At 42.2% G+C, this 10,485-nt stretch overlaps 1 protein-coding gene across 1 annotated transcript; it reads right to left on the bottom strand.

Annotated features, from left to right (window-relative positions):
- Window positions 1-2,402: 2,402 nt before the first annotated feature.
- On the bottom strand, window positions 2,403-10,179 carry LOC105046708 (homeobox-leucine zipper protein HOX32). Its single transcript, XM_010925376.3, has 18 exons — window positions 9,563-10,179; window positions 8,078-8,237; window positions 7,460-7,575; window positions 7,278-7,368; window positions 7,080-7,175; window positions 6,884-6,997; window positions 6,690-6,773; window positions 6,405-6,560; window positions 6,243-6,317; window positions 6,055-6,161; window positions 5,765-5,957; window positions 5,315-5,506; window positions 5,132-5,212; window positions 4,909-5,043; window positions 4,055-4,383; window positions 3,144-3,252; window positions 2,850-2,999; window positions 2,403-2,752 (listed from the first exon to the last, which is right to left on the bottom strand). The coding sequence occupies exons 1-18, from the start codon at window positions 9,793-9,795 to the stop codon at window positions 2,606-2,608; spliced, it is 2,568 nt and encodes an 855-aa protein (XP_010923678.1). The 5' UTR covers window positions 9,796-10,179; the 3' UTR covers window positions 2,403-2,605.
- Window positions 10,180-10,485: the final 306 nt, after the last annotated feature.

Here is a 10,485-nt window from a genome sequence, read left to right as displayed (position 1 = left end):
GAAAAGTTGGGCCCACACGACAGCGACGGAAGCAGCACCGGCAGGTGCTGCACCTGCCATCGCCCCCGTTTATTCCCGACCACGCCAATCCATCGATCCGTACGCCACGCCGTACCATCCCACTCGTCCCATCGATGCTCCCCACCCCTACTTTCTTTGGTTTTTACTGCGATTGGACGTCTGTAACCGTCTGATTTGCGATCCCGTGTCAGAGATGCCATCACGCGATCAAATTGTATCACCGCTCGGGGGGGTAAAATCTAAGTAATATGGTATCACTTCAAGGGCGTTTAGGTAAAAACATTCCTGTAATTAATGAGTAAAGTCTGAACGACGTGGCGTTCCGGCGGCATTGATTTCACGGCGGGGGCGGGAGAAGGAAGCGAAATTAATGCGAGCGTACAGACAGAATGGAGGTAAGGAATGGAAATCACGCGGTGTCTGCTGACGTGGAAACCGTCAAGCCCTGCGGGCCCAACTACAACATTTATGTCTTATAACCAAATGATAGTTGCTCACCAGCGAGATGACCCCATCACGTTACAGACGGCACGGTTAAGTGGATCCCAGAGGAGACATGAAGTTTCCCGTGATGTCCGAGAGTATCGAATTAATGGGTGCATCAACTGCTTGGGTGCGGGTAGGGCTGCTAGCAGGAATAAAGCTGTTAATTTGGAAGGAAGGGTATTAATCCATGGGTGAGTGATTTGGTGTCTCCATTATTAGAGTAATAAATAATTATGAGTGCTGGTGGATGAGGAGAAGATAATGTAGTCAAATCGAGGGCTCTGGGTGCTGTCGGGGGACAAAGATTTATATGGTGATGATACGGCTCCTGTCTTTCTCTGAGTCTATTACATTATTTTTTTTCGGTTGGTGGGGTGGGCGTACTGAGATAGTGTCGTATGTGCAGGTAGGGACTGTGGTTTTTGATGGTTAGCGAGAGATGGCTAACGACAACGGGCCAGTTCCGGTCAAATCATACGGTCATGATAACTTTTTTTTTTGGCGTAAAAAAATTAGCAGGGGGTACAATTAGATATAGGAGCCATGGCCCATGGGAGACTACGCGCACTGGGTGGAGGTAAGTCACGTAATGCCGGGGGTGGGGAGATGAATGGATCGGAGCCGTTGATCGTGGATGGGACAGGGTTGGATGTGATGTCAACTACAGTCAAATCAGAACAAGAAGGCTCCTGTTTGGACGGATGGTCGCCGGACTCTCGGTCTCTCATACAGTGCGGCCGCTCGCGGTGGTTGCAAGGAATGGGGCTTGGTTCGAGATAGGACGATTCTGGATGTTGAGTATAATTTTGTATGTAATCTAAGCTAGATTTTGTGCACCAGGACTCCAATGATGCATAATGCGACCAACCAGTCAAACTGAACTTAATGCAGGCCCACCAACCTTGGCTCAAGGATTCAAACCTTGTAGTGATATCATCATCAAAATTTTTAATAAATTTATAAAAGCAATTTAGCATCCACATAGCATTCAGGGATTGGATACGATTCCGAATGCATGTGTGATTCACAAAAGTTTAATCAGACGCTGCCAAGGGAATGGCACTTGAGACCAATATTGTCCTCCATGTTATACAATTGTTCTCGAAACTCTTGTGAAGGGCCTCCAACACTGGTACCAAGTATAAGCCCGTAATTATGTTCGTTTAGAATTGCTATTTCTTAAGCATAGGCTGTGCTTGTTCACCTGGTACCGGAAGTTACATAGTGTGCCACTGGATGCTAATTAAGTGGCAGCGTTCAGTATAGCATCATGGACCAATTATTGGAAAAAAAAACATGCGGTCAGGACCAGTATGATCCAAGTTGACATTGTCACAAGGCTATGTCAATTGTCACCCCATCCAACTATGACAAAAACAAAGTAAAGATGGTGCAAGGTCAGGCTGGAAATGTGGCCAAAAGACTGTCGAGGTCAGAAAGGCACGAGGTGTATACGAAACACTTGGGACCAAGGTCCTAAAAGAAACAATCAGGAAGAACAAAGAGACCCAGGAAAGAGGAGTTGCATCTTCCTCTACGAAGGAAAAAAGCTGACACAACGTTCACGAACAATTATATACAGGACCAGATCACCTTTGTTCAGGTGACTGGCATCTACAAACGGCATACAGAGAGACAAATATGCATCTGAATGGAGTAGGTCTACAGAACATTGTAAGCTTAGGTCCCCAAGTACGTCATACAGGAACTTGCATTCAACACCACCTCGCCATTGAATCACTACAAATAAAACTCTGATTAAATCCAGCGGGTAGACGACCATTTTAGCAGCAATAAACAACGAGGAGATGCATTAAATGCTGGCAAGACAAGCATGTAACATGGGAAACGATAAAAGGTTAAATAGGGACTGTGCATCAATATGCCAGAGCGAAGGAAAAACAGGAGGCATTACACACCACAAAGCATCATCTTTAGCATAATACTGGTCTGATGTTCCCATAACATAGATAACAGGTCCCAGAAGATGGCCTCGGATGATCTATATAAGTTGTCCAAAAGCATAAGACATATATAGATAAGGATGTTAGAGTTCATCCACGAACAACATACTAGGACTGCAAAAGCCACAGGTGGCTCAAACAAAAGACCAATTCATGAACATGAAAGCCAGACAATGGTGGGAGTCCTCTTCATTCAGTACTTTCCATGCCACAGCTTGTTCGTAGGACACGGGCCTACCCATGCTCGACAAGCAGATGCCAGCAGGGAGATAAGCAAAACCCTAGAAGGGAATGGACATGTAAGGCAGTGAAATTGAAAGAACCAACCACAGAAAGATGCATGAAGATCTGAAAGCAACTCAGTCCTCTTGTTCTTACCTGTTGCATCATCTTGGTAAACTCTGAGCAAAGCACCTTCCGACCGCTATCATCAAGAATCTTCTCCAGGGTAATATCTTGCAGAGCTATTAGTGTGGTTTCTAGCATGTCAAGACCAGCTTGATTTGCGAAGGTAAAAACTGGGGAAGACTGCAGCAGATGTAGAAATTGTGTTAGAAAGTGACAGATGAAAAAGCTAATTTGGGTGATAACGCACAAAAGAATGGAATTCTATAATCCAGCGGAGTCATTTGAATTAGAGTTCTCAAAGTCTGAAGAAAAATTTACACTTGCCTTCAAAGAACAGCACATGATTGCATCAGAATGATGCCACAGGAGTTTCAGCAAGGAGTCGCTGCCTGCTTGGGAGTCAGCACGGAGGAGATCTACTCCAGTGTGAAACCTGATATATTTTGATGATGACAATGGCAATGCAACACAAATCAGATGGAAAATGGTTAACTTATGCAAATGAGCAATCAAAGCCTCAAAGGAAATTAGAAATTATCTACGAAATTTGACAGTTTGAATTTACTTAGCATATATTGATAGAGAGGATTTATCACTAACTTCTTTTGAGAGAATCAAATGGCACTGACTTGGAAATAGCATAATTGTGAGAAAGATTAGAAAGATGTGGCAGAATAGAATAATATTCTATCCCACGGAATGATGCTCAGGTACCTAAAACCAAAACAAAGGAAGCTTAGCTACAGTTGCTTTTCTAGATCATATAATATTCTATCCCATGGAATGATGTTTAGGTACCTAAAACAAAAACAAAGGAAGCTTGATAGCTACATCTGCTTTTCTAGATCATATCTGCTTTAATGAAGCTAACTATTTGATCCACCAGATATCAAAGATTATCAGAACAAGCAGATTTGCTTAAATTGCCAGCCAAAACATAACTATAACAATAACCACAACAACCACCATCAAGTTTTTCCTCAAACATCGGTCAGGTTTAGAAATAAAACCAACTAATGCAAGCAAGCAACATGACAAAGGAGTTTTATACCGTAAGAAAGTGGATTAAGTGGCTTTTAAGTGGTCCTGGTCCTTACCAAAGTATATGACAAGAAACTTTTTGGTGTTTTTAAAGTTCAAACAACAGTTCACTTTATTAAAGATTAAAATTCTTAATTCAACTCAGTCAGCATGCAACATCTATAAATGAAAATGCTTAATATAAAAGGCATTACCTGTAGCTCCGGGAAATCCATCGTGCCAGAGTGTGAGCTTCAGGTGAACCAGGAGGATGTTTCATCCCTATCTGTGAGCCAAGCCTTGAAGGTGCAATTGCCATTGCAACTCTCTGAACTGAGGCCACAACACTTCTAACATATTGCCGTGCCATTGCTGCCACACTTTCCCGGAGATGATTCTCATATGTGAATTGGAATGCAATTGTCAGGACGGACCTCAGGTTGTAAGTGTTTGAAGCATTTTCACTAGAAGAGCGGGCTGCAGCACCAGATCCAACTTCAAGCGTGGATGCCAGGTCAAGGGTTCGATTGGCAGTAGGTGCATCCTGCGACAGAAATGTAGCATTTGAAATTATGCTATTCAATATAAAATCATTGAACATCTAGTTGCGTTTATTGGATAAAGAAATATTAGTGAAGTCACGGTATTCAGAGATAATATAACTGCATGCATTGTGCATGAAAATATCAAACCTTTATCTTTTAGTTTAATTTAGTTAACAGTTGGGTGCATGGCATGTGCTTGGCTTAATACCAATGCCTATTAAAACTAATGGCAGGCAAAAGGAAGTCCACAACATGGGCAAACTACCATATGAAGAAAACAGAAGATGATTGTGAAAACAAAACATAACATTGAAAAAAGTACAACAAGCACTTGAATGGCATTTGTAACATGGTCATTTCATCTCATGCCCCATAATATAGGAAAACTAAAAGAAAAGAAAATGAAAGAATTCACAAGGCTGGCATCAATTTTACAGATTAAACCTAGAAAGCCAATCATGGAGAACATAATGGCCCTTAAACTAATAATTTCTTTAAATAGTAAACAAGTTGAGTTACCCAACTGTTTTAGGATCCAGCGGTATGACACGAAATCCTGAGGGCAGTAAGGGAGCATCATCAGCAAAAGATTCATCTATAGGTGCAAATACAAGCTGTGCACAGGCACCAACTGCATTTTCATCAACGCCACTGCACAGCTGCCATTATAAGAAAAGGGAAGAAATTAAGCAAACTGATGTCTTATTCTAAAGCATATAGACAATCATCATATTTCAAAAGACAAACCTGCAGCAGATACATGTCCCTTGACAAAACCGCTTCCTCTTGGTTGAACCCATGGCCCTCCAGCCTAATCACCTCCAGAAACTACAATTACAAGCAGAGAAATCATTGTCGTCAATAAACATAAACACTGAAAATGTAACATGAGCACATGGAATTGCTTTTTGCTAAAGGATAGAGGATCACCTCTTCATGTTCAATAGTATGAGCAAGAGGTAGTATAACTTGACCACCCAGAAAACCACTACTAGCCCTCACACCAGGAACTGCATAAGGGCAAGCCCTCAAGGATGCAGCAGAATAAGCATCAACACCACAGTCAGCCCACTCAGAACGGTGCTCCCTCAGAAAACGAACGAGTAAAGCAGGTGGCACATTCTACATCACCCAAAATGGTGTATTACAATATTCAGGCTTCATCCAAGAAAAAAAACATAACGTCTGTATTAACAGAACACACCCATCAAAAGTAAAAGGAGGTTTTTATCCTAACTATTTTCTAAAATTTCTGGTGATAAAATAGTATCTCTGAAAAGCACAGTTGTACTATAAAATGTATTTAATTCACATATGCACTAGCAAAAAACCCTTCCATTTACTTTTGGCAATATAGGGTTCAAAGAGTGAATGTTAAACCTGCAGCAACATGGATGCCTTTGCACATAAGATGCCACCACCCATGGCAGAAAACATTGTTGAAGAGTTGACATGCGATCCAAGAAGCTTGTTCGGCGATGAATTTATAGCAATGGTTACATCCTCAACCCCATCACTACCCATTAATGACCAACCATCATCCACGAACCCATTCACAGCATCATTGAAACCTCTGAATTTATTTCAATTGGATTTGAAGTCAAATAAAAAAAAACAGTAAGGTAAGCAAGAAGTGATGAACCAACAGAATGTGACAACAAGGAGTTTACCTGCTCAGTCTCTGGCTAAAGGTCCTTAACACAGCAGGTTGACGCCCTCCACCATATGAAATTTCACCACTTGTTTCTAGTGCAATTTGCCGTATATGGCGCAATGCCTAATAAAAAAGTCCAAAAGTAAATCCACTACACTATAGCACTACATGAGCACTGATAGGCTTGTAAGGACAGAAACATACAGCAATGGTCATTTTCTGTGCCAGAATTTTTGGTGACTCGTACAAAGGCCTCAGTACCTCGGGCACACTCCAGGCCTAAAGCAGAAGGTAAGATAGCATTCAAATCGGAATAGTTCAATAACAGAAAAGATGATAAGGGGTTTAAGCATGAAGAAAACTTACATCTAAATCAATATGGTCGACAATGTGAATCATTGAACCACCACCCTCACATGGTCGAATTAGATAACCACTGGGAAGCATCTCAGCTCTAATGAAGTTCGGAGCAGGTGGACCAGCAGGACCACCAGTAGAAGGAGTCAATGATCTCTCACATATCTACAAGATAAATTACAGGCATGAGGCTGAACTTTCTCTTTTGGAAAGTTGATATGTTTCTTAAAAATAAAAATAAAAAAAAAATTGTTGCACATATTGAGTTACATTTCATGAAATTAAAGTATGTACCACAAGACTTCCATCTTCAAGACCCGTAGTGTATCGAAGTGTCCAGAAGTCGCGTGCCGATGCCAAAGTAGTAGGTGCATATGTCTAACATGGAAAAGAGAACAGTGCAGAAAACCCCAGATTATGACATATTACATCTCAATATTCATATACAACCCCAAGAAAAAATGTAATTTAAGACCATAAGCACAAACCTGCATGTATATAAGCTCAATATTCCCTCCATTTCCAGTAGGAATTACAGTCAGCACATCAAGGCAACGACAGTCACGATACCATGATGGACGATCTTTGAGAATCTCTGCGACCTACAAATTAGCAATCCATCAATTGCCCGCCAGGGTGAAAAAAATACTAGTAGCTGGTCGAATTCTGTGAGGATTGGATTACCTTTGTGGGTTCTAGACTCACAAGGCCACAGGCTCGTGCTGCCACCCCACTGCAATTGTGGGAAACAGCAATGATACCAATAGAATCCGGACCAGGCTGCAATCATAAAACAATCAGAAAATTGCAACTTGAGGTCAGAATTTATGGAGACCAAGAACTTTAAAACAAGAACTCCACAAGATCTCCTCTGACTATCACCTTCATCCCAACCATCTGAACCCAATCGACAGCAGTTCCAGTGGCTTTCGAAAGGAACTCTGCCAAGGTCTCCTCAGCGATTGCGAGTAGACTGTCAGAGAAATAACCACAAAAGGGGCAAGTGAGACGAAACACAAACAACAAGACAATCAATAGAAAATACAACTCAGATGACTCATTACCCAGCTGGGTTATTAGCATCCCTTTGCGGATGCTGAGGTGTTGGGTTTTGTTGATGGTGATGCTGACCACTCGTCACTACAGACTCACAGCTCGTGTCTGTAGTTGCTACAGGTGCCTGCGTTGTGATAAACAGAGATAAATCATTTTTCAAAGGAGATAAAAATGTATACAATAATCTACAATGCCCTCAAGTAGCACAGTGATAGCCTTTTTAAATGCTCTTCTTTGTAAACAAGGGCTACAGAATAGGGCATTCTGGTTCACACAACTTTCTAGTCCCCCATATGTATAGAAATAAAGCCAGTCGATCTAATTCACAAATAATTGATCATCCTCACAATCAGATACCCAAACACTCAAAAACTTCGAGTTAACACAACTAACTTGATCATTAGTTCAGGAAAGGCCCAAAGCAATCTTCAACCTCAGCACAATGTGTAAAGCTGAGCCTAGCTACAAGCAAATGGATATAGAGAACATACTGAATGATATAAAAAGGAAAATGAAACGACAAAAAAAAAAAAAAAAAGTGAGCATAAAAGGCCAGAGCAAAATATGATCCACATGCATACTACTTTTAAGCCTACCAAAGGCAAGTGATGAAATAGCATGCTTACGTTGTGTAGTTGCTGGCGCATATATCCATTCTCGTAAACAAGGTGGGACACCTGCTTCTGGAGCCGGTCATTCTCCTCCATCAACAGCTTGTTCATGGCAGTCAGCTTTCTGTTAACTGTCTGGAGACGAGACGCTTCCTTCCTTTGTTTCTCACGGCATCTATTTTCCAACGGTAAAATAACAAGCATCAGAGGCTTAAAGGTAAAACATACAAGAATGAAAAGCATTCCAATAGCATTCGAATCCACATCCCTCCCGGATCTAAATCCGGAGCAGCACTCTTAATACAAGAACACCAAAAGAAACTACACATTAAACTATAGACACATGATATAGTGCAGACTATTATTAAAAAATGCCATCGTTGTATAGCTTAATCAACTTTTGGATTCAGAGTCATTTTCCCCTAAGCTGGTGTTGATTCGGTACTCCACTCAATGATTACTGCAATATTTCATACCAAACGTTTTAAATGAAAAAACGAGCTTTGAGCAACCAATAACGCTGCTTTTAAGACCTTCATGGCAGAACTTGACCACCAAAGAAAAAGCTTTCAAGACCAGACAACTCCCTTCCAAGTCCATCCAATGCATAGGCCTTAACAATAAGGACCACCAAAATAAATACTTCTCTTCCAGATTCCGGACAATATAAATCCGGTTGCAAATCTGCTGCTTTTATTTTATACAGTAAAGCACGGTTCGATTGTCCGAGAACCATGACAACCTTCTCACAAAGCAAACAAAAACTGAAACATGGAAATTTTAAATCCGACAAAAATATGAACAGAACAGTGGATAAAGATCCCAGAAGCTTCACTACCTAAGCGAGCTAAATTTAAAATTTTACGTCCAGTGACTCCAACAGAAATCCAAAGAAAATGATGCAAAAACTTCGGTATACTAGTCATCAGCAGACATAAGCACCAGAAAACACAATATGATATTTATTCGAGACAGTATGGTACGAATGGGAGGAACGAATATTTATGACGTAAAAAATGCTTTTATATAGAAAAAAACAAATACGCAAATCCTCGCAAATTTGTTTGAGAGGATTTCATCACAGAAAACACGTATGTTCTTCAAACAAACATTCTAGCGAGAAGTAGGAAACCCAAAAAAATGTAGTTAGACAACATTAAAATCGAAGTAATCTGAACTGATAACATCGAATCACTCGAGTTAAATGTGACAAACAACGACTCAAAACAAACCAAATGGTTGGCGCATTTACTTCGAAGGGGGAGGGGCGGAGAAAACACATCAAAATCCCCATCAATTTCTTAAAGATCCACGCTTGCTAACCCATTACCGAAATCCCTTCTTACACTAAAAATCAAACGAAAAAGAAGAGCACAAGAAATGGAAAAACCCAACCACGACAACGTCGAGGTAAAAATCTAAAAAGGAACCGTTTTTCTTCACCAAATCCAACACCTGGCCTGGCTTTCTGGCCTCTGATTTTTTTTTATTATTTTTTACCTGCGGTTCTGGAACCAGACTTTGATCTGCTTGGGCTCGATGTTGGCGAGAATCGGGCACTCCCGGATGAGCTGCTGCCGCCTCATGGAGCTGGGCTTGGGGCACTCGCTGTAGACCCTCTCGAGCGCCTCCACCTGCTCCGGCGTGTACCTCACATACTTCCCCGCATCCATCCCTTGCTGCAGCTTCCCCGCCTCCTTCCCCCCTCCCTGCCCTGCCACCACCATCGCCATCTCCTCCTAACAAAAATCCCTAGCAAAAACCGTCCTTTACCCCACCCAACAACCCCAAAACACCTCTTTTCCGGCACCTCGGCAGCTGGAGAGAAGAAGCGCCGCCTCCCTCCGGCATCACAGGCTCAGGCCCTCGCCACCTCCGCCGGCACAGCCACAGCGGCGGGGCGGAACCGTAACCCTAGCATCTTCCCGGTTCCCACGGCGGCCATTTGGAGAGGGGGAGAGAGAGAGAGAGAGAGAGAGGGGGGGGAGGAGAAGGTGGCGAAGAAGACGAGAGCGCTTTGGTGCTTCGCTTTCGCTTTATTTGGTTTTTTTTTATCGCCCTCTCGCTGGCCGGGTTCAAGGCTTGGCGCTGCGGCCGTGACCAACTTTAAAGTGGAGTGGTGAGCACGGGGGCGATTTATGGGGACGCTTTTGCGGGCTTCGCCTTGGTTTAAGGATTTTCTATTCTTTTGAAGAATTTGCAGGGATTTTTTTATTTATTAGTGTTTTTTTTTTTGGGCAGCTGTTAGCTTTGCTTTGCTCCCCCCTCCCTCTCTCTCTCCTCTCTGCTGTCGCTGCCGCAGCTGATGCTGGTGCTGTCGAGAAAAAGTACTTTCTCTCTCTTCAAAGTTTTTTTAAATAAAAGAAAAGAATGAGATTGTTTGGGGGGGGTGGATTTAAAAATAGTTTGGTGGTGGTGGTGTA

Source organism: Elaeis guineensis, chromosome 6 (genome assembly GCF_000442705.2).
Source record: "Elaeis guineensis isolate ETL-2024a chromosome 6, EG11, whole genome shotgun sequence".
In the NCBI taxonomy this organism is placed as follows: domain Eukaryota; kingdom Viridiplantae; phylum Streptophyta; class Magnoliopsida; order Arecales; family Arecaceae; genus Elaeis; species Elaeis guineensis.
The sequence above is the reverse complement of the archived record's forward strand: the minus strand, read 5'-3'. Positions and strand labels throughout refer to the sequence as shown.